The following is a 23,346-nucleotide window of genomic DNA, read 5'->3' as shown; positions in this document are numbered from 1 at the left end:
ACACACTAAAGATATTATTCCTACAAAGTTTTAACTCGTTATGTCAATTACTTTCTGATTTGTGTACTGGAAAGTGAAAGAATCAAGTGAAAATTAAATTGTGCTATATGTTAAATAAACGTGGTTCTGATCTGATTTCATTAATTTTCACAGTTTCACACTGTAAATTTACATAGTTCAAATCGTTTGATCAGGTCCCGTGACATGGGATCGTCCATTATTACACCGGCTTCCACAAATATTTCGTATACCATCTCAGACGTAAAATTTAATTCTAGCACCGGTCATGATTCAATATTTCACCTGGCGTACGGTTCAATCGTATATTATTCTTATTGTCAAGAGTTAAAAGGTCAATGGAAAAGATAGGTTTTATAATATCATACTTATTGTATACACATATCTATATATATAAAAAGTGATGTCACTTCATTGTAATTTCATAACTCAAGAACGCTTACATATTTATACGAAATCTTTAGGATTTGTTTCGATGGTTTATGTGAACTTTGCACAAAATCCGTCGGGTGGTTTTTAATTTATCACAGTTTTTGTAACGGCGATCACGAATACGTAGCACTGTTTGGCTGAAATGATGCATGCTACATTTAATTACAACAGTCAGATTGAGTATATGTAGTATGTACGAATACATTGGAATAATGAACGCAATTTGTCCACATTGTGAACGGGCTAAGTCCCAAGCTGAAACGCATGGAATGTGTTGTGCTAACAGCAAAGTGAGATTGCCAACATTAAAAACCGATACCAGAATCCACCAAATTCTGTAAATAATAATTTTTAAATATTATTTTGTTATATTACAAATATTAGGGAAATCGGCCTACTTCCCATATAACACTATTTGAAATTCCATGTGCTTCTCTCACATTCCGGTATACATACAAAGCACCAATTAATACAATAGGATAAAATTTCCTTGAATAGCGCCTTCAGAGTGTATTCCCGAAGGTTTCTGTGCGGCCCTTCAGTAACAATAATCCCCATACCTACAGTTGACATTATACGTCTAAATGAGAAAAATTGCTTGAATTGGGTCTATATTGACCTCAGTCACCATTTATCTAATATAAAGTATTTCGAACTTCCGGATAACTTTATACGGCGTATATCGTCCTATGTAGAGGTATCACACATGTACTTGTATAGCCTCTATAAAACCAATAATACAATTTTCGAGATCTGAAATTTTAAATCATTAAGCTACCTGGCTGTCTCCGGATCGAAAAACCACTAACCAGATCGATCATGTTGTGATAGACGGAAGACACGTCCCCAGTGTTTTAGATTTGCGTGCGCTCCGACGTCCTAACATCGACTCGGACCACTATCTCGTTAGAGCCAAGACTCGCACCCGCCTCTGTGCAGCAAAAAACGCACGCCAACAAACACTAGGAAGGTTCGACGTCGATAAGCTGCAATCACAACAGACAGCCGAACGATTTTCTACTCGGATTTCACTCCTGCTCTCTGAGAGCACTCGTCAACCACTCGGTATAAGAGAACTGTGGGACGGCATTTCAAACTCCTTACGTACAGCTGCAACCGAAACCATTGGTTTTCGGAAAGTGCAAAAGAGCAGAGAGAAACAATCTGCCTACCTCGCAACGTTACGAGACGCATTTTCAGACAGGAAAAGAAAGAGGTCGAAATGCATGAGTGTGAAGAGCTTGATAAGCTGGCCGACAGGGTTAATGCTCGAAAATTCTACAAAAATAAGTGAACGTACAACGCCAGGAGAAGGTGAACCCGATTCCGCAATCGATGACGATGGAGCAGACGATCTATTGCCCTACCATGAAGGAGTTCGAATAGCAATTACCCGCCTGAAAAACAACAAAGCAGCGGGGGCCGATGGATTGCCGGCCGAGCTATTCAAACACGGCCCAACGATTGGAATTTAAGTGTGCTATGCCCAATCCACGAAAAGGGAGACCCCACAATCTGCGCCGACGACCCTGCGATAAGCCTTCTTAACGTCGCGTATAAGGTTCTATCGAGTGTATTGTGTGAAAGCTTTAAGTCCACCGTCAACAAACTGATTGGACCTTATCAGTGTGGCTTTAGACCTGGCAAATCAACAACCGACCAGATATTCACCATGCGCCAAATCTTGGAAAAGACCCGTAAAAGGAGAATCGACACTCACCACCTCTTCGTCGATTTCAAAGCTGCTTTCGACAGCACGAAAAGGAGCTGCCTTTATGCCGAGATGTCTGAATTTGGTATCCCCGCAAAACTAATACGGCTGTGTAAATTGACGTTGAGCAACACCAAAAGCTCCGTCAGGATCGGGAAGGACCTCCCCGAGCCGTTCGATGCCAAACGACGTTTCAGACAAGGCGACTCCCATCGTGCGATTTCTTCAATCTGCTGCTGGAGAAAATAATTGGAGCTGCATAACTTAACAATTGCCTACTCAGTCCGAAGTAGCATCTGCTGGCAAGAGTTATCCTGCGTTGGATTTCAAGACTGACATTATTGGTGGTGTTTACGCTGGTCCCAAGATAGATGAAATTATGTACGACTTCAAAGTTATGACTGTCAACAGTGACGTCAGAGCCAAGTCGCGAGTGCGACGAGTGTTTGTTTGATGACAGGAGATATTTTGTCCAGTCTGGAGAAAGCAGAACTAACGGCGCGGATGTTGAGGCCGATGATATCGAGTCGATGTTAGGACCTCGGAGCGTACGCACGTCTATAACACTGGAGACGTGTCTTCCGTCTATGGCATCATGATCGATCTGGCTGATTGCTTTTCGATACGGAGACAGCCAGGTAGCTTGATATATTTTCTTTTGCTGTAATCTAATACCACAGAAAACCATATTTCGGGCCCCGACGAAGTCGACCAGCCTCAACCCATTTGGGGATGTTTCGTCGTGAAGGCTGAATTTACCGACCGTAGTGCCAATGATACCTTCTTTGCCCACCCTGGCGTTAAAGTCGCCAAGCACGATTTTGACATCGTGGCGGGGCCAGTTCTCATAAGTACGCTTCAAGCGCTCATGGAAGGTATCTTTGATCACATCGTCCTTCTCTTGCGTCGGGGCGTGGGCCCAAAATTGAAGAACCTCGCTCGGCGGCGGAGTCCCTCTCCCACTACGAATCCCACACCAAACTTGCGCTCCTTTATATGGCCATTGTAGTAAATGCCACAAGGATCTAGTCGTCTCTGTCCTTGTCCCGTCCATCGCATTTCGTGGACGGCAGCCTTTATTTTCACGAGGACATCAACCAGCTGGGCAGCGGCACTTTCCCTATTAAGGGACCGGACATTCCAGGTACATGCAATCAATTCGTAGTCCTTATTTCGTTTGCCAATGTCGTCATCAAAAGCGGGTAATACATCCAACGCTTGTTGTTCCTTTTCATTGGTATGATTTTTTACGTGGCGGGTCCCAAACCCAGCGCTTAATCCTGTGGAGGGGATGTTTCGGCTTCTCACTTTAGCTCGCCTTCAAACGGATGTTCTTAGGCTACCCAGAGGATACTTGGTCAAAGACCGGAATTAGTGAGGTGCTTGAGTCATATGTAAAAGAATCGTTTCTGACCACTCCCAAGTGAATGGCGATCAGAGAACTTTCCTTACTTGCGTGTACTTCTACACATTCCTCAATTCTCCCATTTATATTATTATATTAGCATTTAAAAATTGTAAATATAAATATAAATTTCAACAGGCTCGTTGAAAAAGCCATGACAAATAGTGATCAACCACGACTCAGCTGGTGCTCCTCGTTCTGTAAATTATGAAAATAGAAGCAAAAGAGGACATAACGCAGATCAGAATTTCGTGTAAAGTATTTTTTTATGGAAGTTGCACAAATTTATTGGAGTATTCGTAATTGTGTTGCAGAAAGAACCAAAAGCCGTTAATTTACACTTCCTGCGAGTGCAGGAGAATACAAAGTTGCAAACGAAACAGATTAAGAAACAAACAAAGTGTCTGAAATTGCAAGAGCAATTATTATAAAGCTTCGATATGTGCTAATCTGGTAACGCGCAATGTGTGACTTGCTGCGGTCTTAAAACATTCGACAATTCAGCGTTAAACATATATGTATGTATATTTCGTGATTAATCGGACGAGTACTTCCGTGTGAAATAGGTTACGGTGACATATGTGGAATACAATGCTCGCGACAGACTGCAAACGACATCTGTCAAATATTAAAATACACACGTTCTTATGGACGGACCTATTTTGACAGCTGCACCACTACACGATTTCAGGCCGACAGTTGTCGTCGCTAACTTCAGTTTGATCCTATATTTGCCAACGACAGTAGGACGACAGTAGAATGGAAGATAGAGAGATGAGGTAGAGTGGTGATGCCACTAATATGTAAAATGTAAAATTATTCACAGCTCTAACAAACTTGACGTTATTTTACAAATAAAAGCATAAAATAGCTCTGTTACATCATTTATAATAACCATTGATAATTTAAAACAAATAAATTTACCTATGTATAAATTTTTTGATTAAAAATTTCACTTTGAACAAAATATTAAAATTTCATTGAAGTGCAAGGTATTAGTATGGCCACATCGAAATTGTGTACATGCAAAGTGGACAACTGCGTTGTTTTGTGTACATTCCGGCCATTGTTATGTTGCTGCCCTCTCACAAACGTTYATGTAGTAGGATTCACAACGCCATTTTCAGTTCACTGTCGTGCTGCTGCAGTCTGTCGCTAGCATTGTGTTACACACATTACTTAGTCACGAAATGCGAATGAATGAAACGAAAAAATTCGAGTATACAATAGATATTAAATGAGAACACTTATAGGTAGTGTTTTACTGCCGTCATGCATTCGAAATAAAATTTCAAAATCTTTAGTGAAAAGATGTAAAGTAATTGGAAAGCAACAGCTTCAGTGAGCAAGTCAGTGACTATTCAAATCAAAATATTTTTAAATTGGAGAATTGCATTGATATCCTTGGATGTGAAAGAAAACTCAAAATATTTAAAAATTCATTTTATTATTTTTATTTTTAATTTTTCGTTTGCATCTCAATAAATTAAAATAAATATTAACTTAGTTATTTGGATTTTGATTTTTGGTCGGAGTTTTTCCAAAAGAAAGAAGGTAAATATTTAACAAAAGATGCAAGTTAATGCATAATAAAGCACTAGAAAAAAGGAAAGCGTGTGGAAGAATAGAAATTCGAAATAAAAGTGGGGATTTTATAGATAAAAAGTTTAAAGTGAAAATATTAAAATAGAAAATTTTAGAGAGAGTACTAAATGGAAAGTTGGAAAAGTGATAGCACAGTACATAGTAGAATGACTAAATACTTAAAATAATAAAAATAAATTACAATTAATAAATATACTAAATGGATTAAATGGTAGTTCAGCGTATGTCTTAGTCCTTTCCTTTTCCTAGTTTCCGATTTTTCGATACTATAATCTCTTAGTTTTGTTTTCCTTGGTTTTTCTATGTATACTTATGTACAGGTTGGTGTGATAAGGTCCACCGAATAAATTTTTGGAGTAAAAATTCTAGATGTGCTGTGTTTACTTTCATTTACGATGATGAGCTGTAGCTGGACGATGAACCAGTGGAGCTGGAGCCGGAGTTGTATGAGCTAGAGCTGGGGTGGTATGAGCTGTATGCGAGGCTCTGTGAGTCCCAGCGGGCATATGGGCCACCGCTGGCTGGTTCCCAGCTGCTTGGGTCGTATGAAGAGGCGGTAGTGCTGGGTGGACCGTATTCGGCCGCTGGCATGGGTGCCGGCATCATCATCATTTTAGCACCGGATAATTTGGTGATCAAGTTGTAGATAAGGAAGCCAAGTACCAGTTTAATAGCGATTTTCGACAAAATCAAAGCCTTGAATGCTTTGAGTCCAATCAGACCCAAAAGAATTGGCATGACGACCTTCAACTTCAGTTTCATGAGCAACAACAGAGGAAGGAGCAATTTATCCTTCTTCTTCTCGCCGCGAGCTATAAATTTAAGACACAAAAAAAAAAAAAAAAGGAAAAATATAGTATTATAAGAATTTAAAGATCATTTATGTTTCTGCAGTTTTTAGCAACATCTTACGTTGGTATTCAAGTTTCTTCCAATTTGCTAGCTATTACTAAAGTAATTCATTGTATTGTTCCTTAGAATACGAAGCTAAATCTTTCTTTTGAAATTGCCAATTTAATCGTTGAACGTTATAAATCTTCCTAAATTACCTATTAACCTCCCTTATTAATTCTTGTTCACACTCACCTCCAGTCTCGGGCACTTCCACGTCAAAACCGCGCGCAGTACTATAGCTGACGATTGAGCTGCCGAATCCGGTTTCGGGCAAGCGCAGGCGGAATTCATTGTTATTTAAGATTCGGCCAACACGATCGACGATCACTTTATCGATGATATCTTCATTGAAAGCGCGTCCACTAATATCCTCCTCGACTCCGGCCACACCATCCAAATAGGTCAAAACTTTCTCTTTCAAACAATACAGTCCATTGGCATGGAAACACTTATCCACAATTGTGGTGAGCAGCTCATCCGTATTGCGTATGCGGGGCTCTGCCACAGAATTATCAATGGCGGCAGCATTGATTGGCGAAGCGGCTACGAGCAATAAACAACCGAACGCGATCAAGGACGTAAAATGGAACGCCATTTCGATACAAACTCAAATCAGTTTTGAGGGGAAAGAAATTAAAGAAATTGAGATAGTGAACGACGCGTTTCAGTGACCGTTATGCGATGACTGGCTACTAGATTGCTGTGTGTTCACTACAGAATCGATAATGAGACAATGATATCCACTTGGTCGTATACTCATGGTTTTATACTGCCGCTCCCCAGAAGCCTCAAGCCGGCGGCAAACGGCCAGAGAGTATGCTCGTCGACTAGCGGTTGAAGAGGCCAAGTAAACATTGAAGCAGCGGCCGCACTGGTGTGGGAGTTGGGAGGGAAAGCCACTACTAAATTGCATATAAGACGCGCTTCATTGGACACTTCAGGTACGCGTGAACGTTTTTGGACAACGGCAACAGCACGATTGGTGTGGCAATAGCGCCACTCTTACTAGGTTTGCCCAAAAAACCGACACATTGAAATGTTTTTGGCTTCGATTTCGGAACTTTTGCTGCTTGCTGATGAAGTGTAGCTTTCATTTGAGTCACAAAGCAACAGTTTTTGGAAGCAGTTATGGGGGAAGGGATAAAACGGTATAAGTTTACATGATGTAAGGGTGTGAATTCTTCAACGCCGCAACTCATTTCCATTGCCAATAACACTTTTACCATGTGCGCGGCTAAACTTAAACTTGGCTATGAATCGTCACTCCAATATCACTATTTACCCACTACTACTATTTACTACTACTACATAGTGAAATATTTGAGTAAAGAACGGCGTAAATGAAAACGATGGTCAATGCTTTGCAGCCAAATCAAGTGAGTTAGTGTGAGTGTACGCCTGCTCAGCCTACTTAGTATGCAAGAGCGGCACTCTTACGCGACTACTTTCAGCCAACGGCAAAAGCAACAAATCGGACGTAAACAGTCGAAACGTCAAGTGAAGAAATGCGCGTCAATCGAAAGAAATGCAATGCGTGAGACAGTAACAACAACCACATTACAATTACAAATACTCTTGAACACATACATACACGCACACATATTTCAGCGAACATAATTCAATTGGCTGTCGTCAAACGCTATGCTTGTGCCAATTTTCTGTTGTTGAACTACAAAACACACACACTTTTGGTTACTGGGTAGCCAAGTTGTGGCAGCAATTTTTTACTTAGTTGTGGGTGTTTGGAACCACTGTCATTGATACCATTAACTTGCACTCCATGCGGAACTCGAATTTGTTTAACAATTTTGGTTATGAAATCGAAACCTAACTTACTTACCAAATTTATACAGGTGATGGTTGGGTGTGGAAATGAGTGTGTTTCTTTTCGGTTTACGTGTGGTAGACGAGTTCCGTTGCCATATTTTTCCTCGCGACCATTACAAAATATGCACAAATAGATTTAGTACATATACACATGCACACTAGGTGTGTATTATAAGTTTATTACGGAGATATTAATATTTTTATGTACTGATGGGGATTTGTGTATAAGTTCAAGCATAAGAGTGAGTGCCTTTGAAGTAAAAAAATTTGAAAAGTATGCAGACTTCGTCCATAAACTCATTCTGCACTTGCATAGCTTTGATGATACTTATGGATGTGTAGGTATATATGTGTGTATTAAAAAATTAGGCAGAAAAAGAAAAAAGTCTGATATATACATACTTATGTAAAAACCTACACTAGGTACCAAATAACAAATATTATGAAAAAATGTAATTCATAAAGGCACATTTTTGGCTTGCCTTTTTTGTGAATTAATATTCATTTTATGTAGTTACTGCCTGATCATACAGTATTTGGGCATACCATCACATGCTCATAATAGGGCTTCATGTCGTGGCATTTTGCGTTATTTGGGTTGTAAAGTAGAATAAACGTCAAATTATTTCAAATTTGGGTCAGTTATTGCAAAAGTGCATTCTCTTAATTTTCTAATGAAATTTAAAATCCATATAGCAATGCAAGTAAATGAATACAAATGTATTTGTGCGTAATTGTTTCAATTGAAAAAATATATGTGTATGTATATATATATGACTCTCGAATCAACGCAGCTTTCACAGTACCACACTACGTATAAGCAACATATTTCTGTTCAGTTTCTACTATTATGCCCTCGCAACGTGTTGATACTTAATACGTTTGTCTACCTAACGGCTGTTTGTGTCGCCTAAAAACAATCTATATATAAATAGACCACCAGGAGGGCGTGTCGAGTTGAATACCGAGTGACGGTATGCAGTGGCGTAGCTACGTAACTAAGGGACCTGGGGCAATTTCAAAAATGGGCCCACTGCTATGTAAACTGATTAGGTCGAATAAAATTATGAAATATAAAATATGAGAAATGCTAAAATGAACTGTAGCGCAGGTATTAAACAGTAACAACATAAACTACAATTAATTAAAGAATAATAACATTGCTGTAAAAACTTCCGTTATATAATTTGTTCATTATTTCTTACATAATTGGTGAACAGTCCGTGCTTGAGTTAGTTGAGGTAAAACTAGCTGGTAAATATTAACCATACGAAGTGAAAAACTAGAGCCTATTATATCTGAATATTTCTGAATAATGAAGTTGCGTTCATTATAACTTAATTGTATGAAAAATGTTGGTGTTAGGAAATGAAATAAATATTTTTTTCGATTTGGAAATCGGTGATCAGCTCCTAAATCATTAAAATGTTTTTTAACTTTTCTTGCCTTTTTTTCTTGTAAATGGGTATTAATACCATATTTTTATTTCTATAAATTTTGAACTTTACTTTGGTCACTGCTAAACCTTTACTTGCCTCGCCCAAATTGAAGGTTGCATTTTTGTAAAGCTCATCTTTACTAGGACTCTTTAGAACTATTTCTAAAAATGCTTTGATAATATCAAAATAACGAAGATCTGCAATAATCTGAATTAATGTACCTATTGCGTTTTACACGATATTTTGCGTTGTACATTGAGCTGTAGACGAAATACATAAATTTGACACAATTTATTGACTTAACGGACATCAATATGAGTGGTAAGATCAAATAAAATTTAACCACTATATTGTATTACCAGTACCGAAAAGTATATTGATATTCACTTTACTTCTGATACAGTATAAATTTTTTAATCGATCTCGAAAAAAATCTTAACTCGAATTCATAATAAAACGTCAAATTGCCAACCTACAGAAAGAATTTAGGGGCTTAACTTTTGAATTTATCTCAACTGAGTTTTCATGATTAAAGTAGGGTTGCAACCTGCCATATTTATTTTGAAAATGGAAGAAATTTCCAAAAGTTCAGTTCGATGGAGATTTCAGGTAATGATTCGAGGGCTCCGGGGTACTGCTCCGCCTAGCCCCTAGGTAGTTAACCCACTGACTGTATGTCTGTCCGTCCGCGGAAGCGATAACTTCTTCAGGTAGTTGATATTTTATCTAAAGTTCTTTAACTAACAGTAAAATTAGTATACAAGACTTTAATTTGGTGGGGGACATCAGTGGGTTGAAAATGATGAAAAAGTGGGCGTGGCTCCGTCCCTTAATAAGTTTAATTTACATTTCACACAAACTATCAAAGCTAAATTAACCAAAATTTCTAAGGAGAATTTGTTTTGACACCTCCTCTAACAGCGTGAAATTCCCCCATTTTCATCGGAAGATAAACACACTCACTCGAGTATAACGGTTATGACGAAATTTGTTAAAAGTTCGATAACTCACTCAAAAAAATCCTTCAGAAGCGAAAAAAAGTATAGTGGAGAAGCGATTTAAAAATTGGGCCTCTATTTCAGAAACTTCTCATAGCCCAAAAAATAAGGTAACATTTTATTTATTTTGAAAATTCTTTATTTATTCTTCCTAATCAATTTCATCCCCTTCAAAGTAATCCCCTCCCGATSCAATGCACTTATGCCAACGGATTTTCCAATCTTCGAAACACTGGTTGTAGTCACTTTCCGGGATGGCCTTCAGTTCCGTCTTCGCTGCGGCTTGAATCTCCTCTATCGTAAAAAAATCGGTGTCCCCGTAGCGGTCTTTTGAGCTTGGTGAACAGCCAGAAGTCGCACGGCGCCAGATCAGGTGAATACGGTGGTTGCGGAACGATATGGGTTGAGTTTTTGVYGAAATGATCACGAATTAMGAGGGCAGTATGGGATGGTGCATTATCGTGGTGTAAAAACCAAGAATTGTCTTTCCACAATTCCGACTTTTTTAGGCGGATAGCGTTACGCAAACGGCCCATAACGTTCAAATAATATTCCTTGTTGACTGTTTGACCGGTTGGAAGGARTTCATAATGCACAACACCACGATAATCGAAGAAAACAGTCAGCATGATCTTAATTTTTGAGCGACTTTGGCGCGATTTTTTTGGTCTCTGCTCTCTTTTGGCACAATATTCGCTCGATTGATCGGTTGTTTCGGGGTCGTAAGCATAGATCCAAGTCTCATCGCCAGTTATAATGCGTTTTATGATACCCTGGTAGTCGGAAAGCATCGTTTCGCACACTTCAACGCGACGCCTTTTTTCCAAAAAATTCAATGTTTTCGGTACCAGTCGAGATTTGACGCGCTTGAGGCCCCAAAACATCCTTCAAAATGGTATTGGCTGAGCCTTTCGATATGCCAACTTCATCAGCAAGGTCTCTAATTGTTAATCGACGAGTTTTCAACACCAAATGTTTGATTTGTTGAACGTGAGCTTCGTCGGTTGAGGTTGATGGTCGCCCTGCTCGCTCTTCGTCTTCGACACGTTCACGGCCGGCTTGAAACTCATTATACCCCTTGTAAACATTTTTTTAGACATAGCCTCATCACCAAAGGCTTTCTGCACCATCCTTGACGTATCCGCAGCAGAAAATTTATTCTGTAAACAAAATTTAATGCAAATTCTTTGCTCAACAAATTTCGACATCGCAAAAAACGAAAAATTCACTTTTAGCAGCTCACAAAACGACACGTATCTCCAACACTAATGAATATTTTGACATGAAATTTGACATAAATGTGAATGACAGTACTACCAACGTAAAAAAAAAATAATTCTCCAAATCCTTCGACGCGCGCAGTTTAAATTCAAATGTCACCTTATTTTTTGGGCACTTTTAGTACAAATTTTCAGAGTGGAAAGGACGCACTAACCACCTTGGTGGGGTTCGAGGCGAAAACGACCTTAACTGTTCGGTATTCCCATTAGTGGAGATTACAACAGAGAGCAACCCGACCTATAAAAAAGCTGCCGCTGATGCAAAAATGCATCTGAAGTCTGGGTTATCCTCAACGAACCCAGCGACCCGAATGTACTCGTAGGTCACTCAGCCATTAGGACTATTGTCTCGACGTTCTCGCCATTTACACCTAACCTAATCATCGAAAAGCCTCCTGCTCCCTAGATACCCCTCCCTCTACTCCATATTTCGAACCTAGGGGTTTGAACAATTAGATTTTTTGTCATAAGATGTCACCCTGAAAAGGCGATATTTGGAAAAGGTTTTATCCCGCGTCACGCGCACCTTTTAAAGACTTTAAAACAACAGTTTTCCCGCCTTAATTCGTTGTGCTAAATTTTAGTTCTGTTTCTTCATTTACAGCACTTAATACGTTTTCGATTAATGGCGTTTGGTGAGCGTGGCATTGGTCCGATTACGTCCAGTTACAAACCAGTCCTTACTTTTTTGCCAAGGAATATGTCTAAGAAGTTCCACTAAGATACCTTATTTTTACTAAAGTTATAGTTTGCGCGGACGGACAGATGGATGGACAGACAAACAGTCGATCGAATTTGAATACGTCTCGTCATTCTGCTCACCTGCATATGAAATTTTTTTTACAATGTAACGCAGCTTGATAAACATAATTTTTGGTTTCTGTTCCGGTGTACAGAAAGATGGTTTTATTAAATTTATGCCACACACTATGCGACTATCCTTGTGTCCTGTTGATTGTCATCTTAAATGCAATTTTCATTGGAAACGGAATGGCTTTGAATTGAAATGGCAAATCGTCAGAACTCAAAGGAATTTGTAGAATCAAGCATTCTGCCCCCTTGTATTCGAAAGGTGCGTCACAATCAGTCGGGTTCCATTACACAGTTTCGGCGCATTCGAAACATAATAACGATAGATTCAACTTTGAGACGCAAATGATGCGGTGGCATACCAAGCCTCTCCAAATTCCGCTGGATAATTCACGCCATCGCCCTCATTGTCAGGACAATCGATCGATTTGCATGAGCGCAAGTCTCCGGGAATTTAACTTTGAATCTTCCAGTTTAAGTCAACAACATTGGTATTTTTGGAAGCTAAGATTGCGTGTGCACTCAATGTATCGTAGTTACAATCATTTTTTCAATGTCCGATTATTCGTGATGAGTACATCTTGCGCGAATTGATAAACGGCGGATGGTATTGATCTCAATTCCCTCGGAAGTATCAAGCGGAATTGACCCATTTCCAATTTTTAGCGAAGACGATGTAAAATGTCTGCGGCAATGTAAATTTTGTTCGTATCCCATAATTGACGCGGAAGTGAAGGCTCGAAAGGATTATCGCGAAAAGTGTGCATGTTCCAGCAATTGTAATTGCAAATGAAGTTGAACGGCGTACATTAATCAATAACAACCGAAGGTAGAAACAATCGCCGTTTTTCGGGTAGATTGTGTAAGTTCCTTAGACTGCAATACTCAACATTGATATGAGTTTTGAATGTGAATTAGACAGTAAAGGTGAATATAGAACGATCCATGAGTTGTCAACTTCGATATTCACTCTTCTAAATTGAATGCTGAATGTTTTGCCGTCTCTGGTGAGAGACGCCGATAGAGTAGATATCCATGATTTCTAGTTTGTGTTTCCAAAATAAAAGCACGTGGATAGTACATTCTTCATTCGTACATTTGATTGCATTGGATCTTTCCTCTCTTTTGCCCCTCAATTGAGTACATCTAGCATCTAACAGCATCACATATAACATCGTAACCATTGATTGAAAAATCATGGTATGGCATCATGACGATCGCTTCCTGATTGACCGTGATCTATAATACCGCACGTATGTCATCACATCCTGGGAGTACGCCGACCGATATTAGCGCGACCTCTTCGTGTCATCGTAACAAATTTCAATCTGTAATTGATCACTTTGTGTGCAATTTTCAAAATTTTTTAAAGCAAACGATAAATTTGAACGATTCAAATAATTGAAAAACAAAAATAAAAAGAAAAATAAAAAATTTGTATGGAAAAAAGTAACTTTTTGGGATTGTCCAGTTTTCGGACTTTTCCTTACGTAAAGCATACAGGTTCTGAAAATTTCATCAAGATTGGTGCAGCCGTTCTCTTGCGTAACTAACAAACAAACATTCATTCGTTTGTATGGGGAAACGAAAATGGCTGTTTTTGGGGGTTTTACGGCAATTATTTGAAGTTTTCTTGCCGTAAAAACCATCTTTGAGCCTCAACGAACATTTAAAAAAATAGGCCAAATTGTTTCAGGCGCTGTTGAGTTATGCGCTTAGCAACACATTTTGCGATTCATTCTTGTATATAAGATAAGATATAACCCTATATACATATATAAAATTCCATTAGTTTTAGGGGATACATATGTACGTATGTATGTATAAACGTTTGGTTATCAAAACTATTATTCCAAACCAAATTCATCCTTGCACAGAGCTGGGAGCAAAAGATTTTTATTTAAAGAATCCATATCTTCATTTTTTACTTGCATAAGCACAAATAAAATTATTAGACTAAGAAGCAAACATGTACGAGTATAACAGTAAAGTACGCTAAAAGATCTTAGAGTAATATGTAGATAAGTAAAAACTCGATCCTCGAAAGTTATTAATCCAACGCACTGCTAGAAAATGGGTTTCAATTGAATATTTAAAGACTTTTAGTTTTTGTCAACTTTCAGCTATCCTTCCTTTTTTAAAATATTCCATTTTCAGCTGGTATTTAGTCGGTGTAAGTCATTTCGTGCCGGTTAGAATCAACAAGACAATACGACCAACTATTGCTAACTGACTATTCCTGTCATAAATACGTTTGTATCTATTCACAACAAATTTACTACAATTTAGAGCATTCGCATGAGAAATGGCATTTTCATGTTTCAGTAATTCCCGGTGCGATACCGTCTACTCTAGTTTATGTTGGTAGGCATTAGAAATTTTTAATAGGTGGCCAAAAATAGAAGAATATAAGAGCGAATAAGTAATGGCATTTGTACATGTGATATAGTCGTTTACCATCTTTGGCGAATATCTTTATATGTAAAAATCACGTGCCACGTTGTTTGCCCACAATGGACGCCTAAACTACTGAACCGATTTTAAATTTGATTGCACTCCGTGTGCAATTTAATCGCAATATTATATTATTGCAATTTATGTATATTACGTATTTATCTATTATTCGACAGTCAGAATTATTTGTTAACTCCATAAGATTCTAACAGATGGTGCTAATTATTGCTTGGATTGAGTAAGTAGTCAACAGGTGGCGCTATGTTAAAAATAAAAACGTTTTATATAAGCTACAATTTAACAGCATAATCACTAATTATTTTAACATTCAAATACAAAATAAATTTAGGTTACACCTTAGTTTCAGCAATTCCTAATTATTATGATATTAAATTTGTGTGTTTTAACATAGCGCCATCTATTGAATGCTAACTCGATCCAGCCAACAGTTAACGTCATCTGACATAGACAAAGACCTAACATTAAACTGCCAAATAATTTATGTACTGTTCTTTATGAAAAAAAAAAAAATGAATTGATTCAGAGTATTTTTCCGAGCATACAAAGTAATTACTGGAATCATATCTGTCTCAGTGATAGCCCCCTTTGGCAGCCAAAAATGTTGATGCAAAATTAACTTCCAACCAGGCGATCTGATGTATTTTAAATCAATCGATACTGTTCTTAATGAAAACAAGAAAAAACGTTATCTTCGGTTGCACCGAAGCTCAATACCCTTCACAGGTGCATTTCTGTTAGTAACTTTGTGTTCAGTTTGTATGGAAGCTATATGCTACAGTAATTCGTTCTGAACAATTTTTTTTGAGATTATATTGTTACCTTAAGCAGTAATCCATGCCAAATATCGTGACGATTCCACGTCAAATGTGAAAGTTTTCCATAAAAGAACTTGATTCCGATTATTCAGTTTGTATGGCAGCTATATGTTATAGGGGCCCAATATCGGAAGTTCCGACGAATGAGCAGCTTTTTTTAGAGAAAATGACATTTGCAAAATTTCAAAACGATATCTTAAAAACTGAGGGACTAGTTCGTATATATACAGACAGACAGACTGACAAACAGACGGACATGGCTAAATCGACTCAGCTCGACGTACTGATCATTTATATATCCTTTATAGGGTCTCCGACCCTTCCTTCTGTGTGTTACAAACTTCGTGACAAACATAATGTATCCTGTTCAGGGTATAATGAAAGTGTAAGTTTACCAATTGAGTCTTGAAATTCAATAGATATTAGTGCAAAATTAAATTTAGATTAAAAGTATTGATAATTCAAAATATTGAATATTATTCTTAAAGATTTAAAAGTAATTGTTACAAATTAAAAAAAGTAACATATTTTTAAACTAATTCTTTTGTATTAACTCTTACCAAATTCAGTAGTATGTTATATAATTTTGTTCAATCGTATTCAAAGTCCTTCCCTTTCAACTACCAATCCAGTGGATTCTTATACCAGCTTCCGTCTTCGTTCGTACATAATAATTTCATTGTATTAACGGGTAACCGTTCCCCGTGAAGAGCTACAACAATGTAATATAACAAAAAATTTAGCCGCAGCAACGCGTGACAGGGTCTGCTAGTATTATATATGTATAAGACAATTGTATACATATATTATTGCTAACAGGGGATTCAGAGGAGAAAGTAAATTGTCCGAAATATACTCTTTTCTGATAATCGATTAGTGGCAATGATAAACTTAAGTTTGACATACTAGTATATATATACATATATCGTATAAATCGAGTAGTATATCGAGTTCGTGGTTCTTCTTTATTTATTTATTTTATTTAAATAAAATATTATATAAAACAATTTAAAAATTTTCTCCATTTATATTATATGTATTACGTAAAAGAAAAAATTTCTGATTTTCCCATTCTAATACAAATTATTAAATTATTATATTAATTAAATAGTATTCCGTTAATTGCATATTTTATTTATGTAGGTATGATATGTGCATGGCGGAAAAAGTCTCACCTATACAAATTTGTTTTTACTATCGCAATCGGAAAAAATAGATCATTCAATTTTTTTTGTAGTATTTAATTCAGTTGAATAAAAAGTGTTATATAAAATTGGGAACTAATAGCGCAATTAAATTCAAAATAGTTTCACGTAAAAATAAAAAGGTCATTGAAACCATGCAGAAAAAGTCTGCGTTCACTTCACGAATATGAGATAAAAAGGCTAAAGGTTAAAAAGTATAGTATTTTAAATCAATAACTAGTTGGACATCAACGTATTTTAATGACTTCTTGTTAGAGTTGTGATATATATTAACACAGTGGAATAAAACAACCTGTTTAGCGTGAAATATAAACCGGAAGGGCGAAGACATACTTATTCAACAATTCATCATAAACATATGATATTACAGAGTTGTATTTATTAATACAACGAGTCAAGAGCGACTTCAACACTTTTCCTGAACGACACTTTTTATAAATTAATTTTTGTTCTTTACTTTTCATGCATACATTTTGATATGCAGTTTCGTGTTTTAAATAATAGCAAAGAAAACAATGTTATTTTAATTCTCCAAGTCCAAGTGACTTACAAATATTAAAAGGATTTTCTTTAGCAATACCTTTCATCAAAATCTCTGCTAAAATCTCGTTCGTTAGAATATAAATCAATTTAATCTTGCCGCTTCTCTATATCCACGTGTTTTGTACGAGGTGAATATGAGTTATTCAAGGCCATGCCTTTTACCATAACTGATGTCAATTCAGACTATTGACGTATTAACCAAGTTGCTTCTTGAATAGCTGATGTTATGTCCATGAATTCAGCATCTGTCTGATAAAGCAACATTACGATGCCTTCGTATCCACCAGGATATGGGACCACCCTGAAGCTTAAACATATAGTCCGTCGTAGATCGTCCTTCGTTAAGATCCCTACTTCCCTGCTTCAGCTGTCAATAGACACGTTTTACCGCAACCCACTGTACTTTTCCTGGATTTGTGAAAAAACGACTTAGTAGATTAACTGCGAAACTGATGTCAGGTCACGTTATTTGTGAGGCGAATAATAAGCAACCAATAGCCAGCATATACGGTACTTTTGACATTTCATGCTGCTCTGTTTCATCTGTTGTACACATTTTATTACTCAGTCGATTGGTGTCGCAATCGTATTGCTGCTAGACATTCCGAAAGGGTTCAGCACATCGAAGATATATCCCCTTTTTACTATCTCTAGTAACACGCATACCAATTACTGAGGATACTTCACCTTTTAATGAAAGTTGTCCTTTAACGCTTTCATACTCTTCTCGTCGTTTGAAAACAACAGAATATCATCAAAATACACAGCTACAAATAGCATCAAATTACCCTTTACTTTGTAATAAACACATTGATCTACATTGCTTCGTAGAACACCTAACTTCAGCAGAACGTTGTTAAATTTCTAGTTCCACAATCGACTGGAGCTTCAGTCACTATAAGGATTTCAACAGCTTACACACACTCCAGTGTTGTTATCAAAACCGTCAGGTTGCACCATATATATTTTATGACTTAAATTAGCATTGAGAAATGCTATTAAAGCATCCATTTGATGTAATAACAAATCTTTCCGTGCAGCTAACGCCAATAAAAAACATAATGACATATATCGAACTACAGGAGCAAACGTTTCTTTATATCAATTACCTTTTGTCTCATTATAGCCTTTGATCACTAATGTAGCCTTACGTTTACCAACAGGTAATTGTACTAAGCACCATATTTTGTTAGAGTGTGTTAGAGTATATTTCAGCTTGAACTGCCACCCTCAAAGCATCTGCATTTTCACTAGCATCAGTTAGATTTTGAGGATCATTTGATTCAAAGTCAGTTACACAAAAATTATAGCTATCTTTCTTGGCCGTGATTCTTTTCGAACGCCTTAAGATATGATTGCCGAAACTTTAGTTTCATGAGAGTCGTTTGTACTTTCTTATTCAGATGAATTAGCCTCTTATTACTATTTAGCTATTAGCTTATTATATTACTGTACTACTTGACACTCGCGTTTGTTTATATATTCCGTTTGCATGTTTTCAACCATTGGCGATTCATTACTCTTTACCTCTTCTGAATCGTCAATGTTGAAAGATTCACACCCGTCAGGAATTTCACAGCAATAGTTCGTTTCAATTACATTTTTATTTTTTGTTTCAATAACAACCACATGACGACTTATTAAAATATTTTGCGTTTTCGGATTGAATAGTCTATATGCTTTGGACGCCTTACAATGACCCATCATTATGCATTCAACCGATTTATTATCCAGTTTCTTTCGCTTTTCAATTGGTACATGCATAATGGCTTTACAACCAAACACTTAAAAACTTTAAGTTGTGTTTTTTCCAGTCCACATTTCATAGGGACCTTTCGCGTGTGACCCGAACGGAACTTTATTTAATATATACTCATCTATATTCACCGCCTCTGCTCAAAACTTTTTATGTAAACCCGAATCAATTAATATACACCGCACTTTTTCAATTTAGTCTCTCAGCAACACCATTTTGTTCAGGTGTATACGGTGATGTTTTTGATGTATAATTCTTCTGAATCACACAATTTTTTAAAATTTTCATTCATATACTCGATGCCATTGACCGATCTAAACACCTTTATTTTTCGCGAACACTGATTTTCGATCATTTTTTGGAATTTTAAAAATTCAGCATACACTTCTGATTTGTGCTTGATTGGCACCACAAACAGTTTATGCGAAAAATCATCTACGAATGTCAACAGAAAACGAGCACAAGAAAACGATTTGACCGAAAATGGACCCATTACATCCGAATGTATTAAATCAAGAAAGTTTTCTGCCCGAGTAACACTGTTTTTAAAGGATGCACGCGTTTGCTTTCCTCTCACATGGATACATTGCATATCAAAAATATATATATTATATTTATAAACTATAATTTCTATATTATTTTGAGTCATAGACCCATAACGTGTTAGAGTTGTGATATATTTTAACACAGTGGAATAAAACAACCTGTTTAGCGTGCAATACAAACCGGAACATAAACATATGATATTACAGAGTTGTATTCATTAGTACAAAGGGTCGCTCTTTCTTTACTAATAAGCTGTTGATTCTGGACTTATAACTTCCCATTCTTCTTTAAGCTCGTCCTTAATCATTTCCTTGCTTGTAATAGTACGTTGCCTATTTTTTCTCTCTATTATGTTTTATAAGTGTTCAATTGGGTTGCGGTTAGGAGATTGCGGGGGTGCACAAAGTTTTTTTTGGAATATTATAACTGGAATAACTTCTTTTGCAATTTAAATTCTATGTCTTTTGAAATTTGGTTCGCTGTCAGTCGTGGTTACGTTAGACTCATAACTTGTAATTGTTTGTTATTCTCTGATCCAAGGAGTGCTGTCTCTCAACATGTTTCGCAATTTGTCGATAACGTTTGGTATTATGCAATAAATGCTTTCTCTTTCAAATATATATGTTTATTTTCGCTTTTGATCCATAATTATAAAAAAAGATAACTCCGGGGATTATATCTGATTTAGAAGTGTTATTAATCGCGCTAACTATCATTTATCATTTAAAATAAAATTTATATAAAAATAGATCTTTTGAATTATATACATATGTTCAAACTAATTAATAGATATCGTTCTAAATTTATTTACGGCAATACTGGTGTTCCGAACTCTTCCTGTGTCCGTAGGTATTGAAGAGCGCAGTTTCTCTAATTGAAAATATTTAAAAAATTATCTTTTTTAATGTACTACTCGCAAACGCATTTTGGCAGAAGTTTTGAAATTTGGTATTATCGATAACAGTTCCAACCGACAAACAAAAAATTCGGTTGAAGTGTTGTCAAACTTCACACTTGACTAGAGTGTGAAACCATTACCCACTACCAAGTAGTGACAGTTAAACACTACTAGTTTTATTTATGAAAAATATTTCAATTTGTTATTTTGTATAAATATAAAAAAATGTCTGAATCTCTGGAGAAAAATTCTGAAGCTTTACGTGTAAAGTTACAATTTGGGAACAGCAAATATAACATTAAGAAACTGTTTTGAATTTAAAGAGCCGGTATAATCTACAATCCCTAGAAATATACTTTTTGAGAAAAATTAGATATTTTGCTCGTTTTCACTCTTCTAAGTTTTATTAATCACGTATAAAATGGTGTTCATAATATTTACGGACAGCAAGAAGAGATTGTGGTGATGTACTTTCATCTTATTTAGAAAAAAACCTTGCTTAAAAGCCATTTAATTGTCACTAAAATTTTGGTGAGTTTTTTAGTGTTATTTTTATAAAGAAAAAAATCTTGGTCTTCTATACTTGCATAGACATCACTTACTCGTTTATAGCAGAGTCGTTTTTTTCTTTTTGCAATATGGCGTCAATTGAAGATTCCAACCGAAGCCTTTTCTACATGGCCAATCCAACGAAGTGAAAGAGATAGAAGATGGTAATTTCTCTATATAGTTCTGCAGCTCGAATTATTTTCTTCAAGAGTAATTGAAAAAGTCACATGAAAGGGAGTCGCCATGTCTGAAACCTCTTTTGGTATCGAACACCTCGGAGAGGTCCTTCTTTTTGGTATTTCTAAAAGTCAGTTTACACCGCCGTATGAGCATACTCTACAAAGAAGCTGGTGCATGATGGGGTTCGCTATCTCCTGATGTTATGCCTTCAGTAGGCTGGAGAAGTGTTTCTTCCGTAATTTTAGTATGCTCTGGTCATCAGTCACTAAATAACCTCTGGGCATTCTACAAGAGTATGCTCCGGTCTTGAAACCTTCTGCTTCTTAGCTCCCCCATTTTTTCGTAAAATTTTTGAGCACTATCCTTGTCGGCAGCTTGTCAAGCTATTCGTACTCCCGCATTTCGGCCCGTCCCTTGTTATGTCTGCAAATGCGTGTCGCTTCCCTCTTCAACCTTCGGTATTTATCCCATCCAGCACATGTTGTGGTCGATTGTAATATTGCAGTCTGTTTTTCTCTCCTCCGCGACACGGCACTCCTCATCGTACCAGCTGTACTTTTGCCTTTTCCGAAAACCAATGGTTCCATTTGCAGCTGTACGTAAGTAGCTTGAAATGCCGTCACACAGTTCCCTTATACCGAATTGCTGATGAGTGCTCTCAGAGAGAACCTTCTTTGTGTTTGTTGACGTGCCTTTTTTGCTGCGCAGCGGCGGGTATGTATCTTGGATGTAACAAGACAGTGGTCCGAGTAGATGTTAGGAGCTCAAAGCGTACGCATGGCTAAAACACTGATACGTGTCTTCCGTCTATCATAACATGATCGATCTGGCTGGTAGCTTTTCGATCTGGTGACAGCTTTGATGCGGATTGTGGCTAGACGTTCATCCAACGGAGTGAATGTAAGGACTCGGCGACGGAACTCGAACTTTTTGGACGGCAGTAATGTCAGTATTTATACTATACTTATGTTATGGATATGTTTCAAGTAAAAAAAAGTGATGTCAGTAAATATGTAACTGAATACACTTTTGTAGTCTGCTTTCACGCAATATATACAAATGGTTTCATTGTATAATCATTGTGTAATAATGGTTTTATGTGACCATTTAGACGGACGCATTTCTGGGTCAATAAGCCTCCATTCATCCATTATCACAAACAATTTAAATGTTAAACATGCCGTGCAAAAAACTGTAAATTTTGGACGCTTAAAAATAAAGGGAAATATTTGTATCCAATTAATCTGGAAACGAATTGAAGCTGAGTTCGCAAGTCACAAATGACGAAATTGAGAAATGAAAATTGTCGCAAAAAAAAAAAAAGATTTAATTCGGAGTAAGATTAAAAGCCACCGTTAACAAACTGTTTGGACCTTATCAGTGTCTGGAAAACCAACAACTGACCAGATACTCACCATGCGCCAAATTTTGGAAAAGGACCGCGACAAAAGAACCGGCACACATCACCTTTTCGTCGATTTCAAAGCTGCTTTGGCGGCGCGAAAAGGAACTGCCTTCATGCCGCGATGTCTGAATATGGTACCCCGCAAACTGTAAACTGACGTTGAGCAACATAAAAAGCTTCGTCTGAACCGGGAAGAAGCCGTTCGATACCAAACGACGTTTCAGATAAGGCTCCCTATCGTTCTACTTCTTCCGTCTACTCTTGGAGAAAACAATTCAAGCTACAAAACTAAATAGAGAAGGTACCATTGTCTATAAGAGTGTACATCTGCTAGCGTACACCGATGATATTGGTCAAGACAAAATATCTCCTGTCATCAAACAGACAGTCGTCTATTCGCGGCTAGGCTCCCAGGTCACTGTTGGCAGTAATAACTTCGAAGTAACCAATAATTTCCTCTCTTTTGGAACCAGTATTAATAACAACAATGCCAGCCTCGAAATCCAACAGATGCTACTTGAAACTGAGTAGGCAATTGAGAAATAAAGTCCTCTC

General features: G+C 37.1%; 1 protein-coding gene across 1 annotated transcript; it reads right to left on the bottom strand.

Annotated features, from left to right (window-relative positions):
• Window positions 1-5,484: 5,484 nt before the first annotated feature.
• On the bottom strand, window positions 5,485-6,811 carry LOC108973381. The gene is made up of 2 exons (XM_018940625.1): window positions 6,258-6,811; window positions 5,485-5,983 (listed from the first exon to the last, which is right to left on the bottom strand). The coding sequence occupies exons 1-2, from the start codon at window positions 6,658-6,660 to the stop codon at window positions 5,562-5,564; spliced, it is 825 nt and encodes a 274-aa protein (XP_018796170.1). The 5' UTR covers window positions 6,661-6,811; the 3' UTR covers window positions 5,485-5,561.
• Between the last annotated feature and the right edge of the window lie 16,535 nt (window positions 6,812-23,346).

Source organism: Bactrocera latifrons, unplaced genomic scaffold (assembly GCF_001853355.1).
Source record: "Bactrocera latifrons isolate USDA-ARS-PBARC rearing strain unplaced genomic scaffold, ASM185335v1 scaffold_473, whole genome shotgun sequence".
In the NCBI taxonomy this organism is placed as follows: domain Eukaryota; kingdom Metazoa; phylum Arthropoda; class Insecta; order Diptera; family Tephritidae; genus Bactrocera; species Bactrocera latifrons.
Note: the sequence above shows the minus strand (reverse complement) of the source record. Positions and strands in the feature narration are given on the sequence as shown.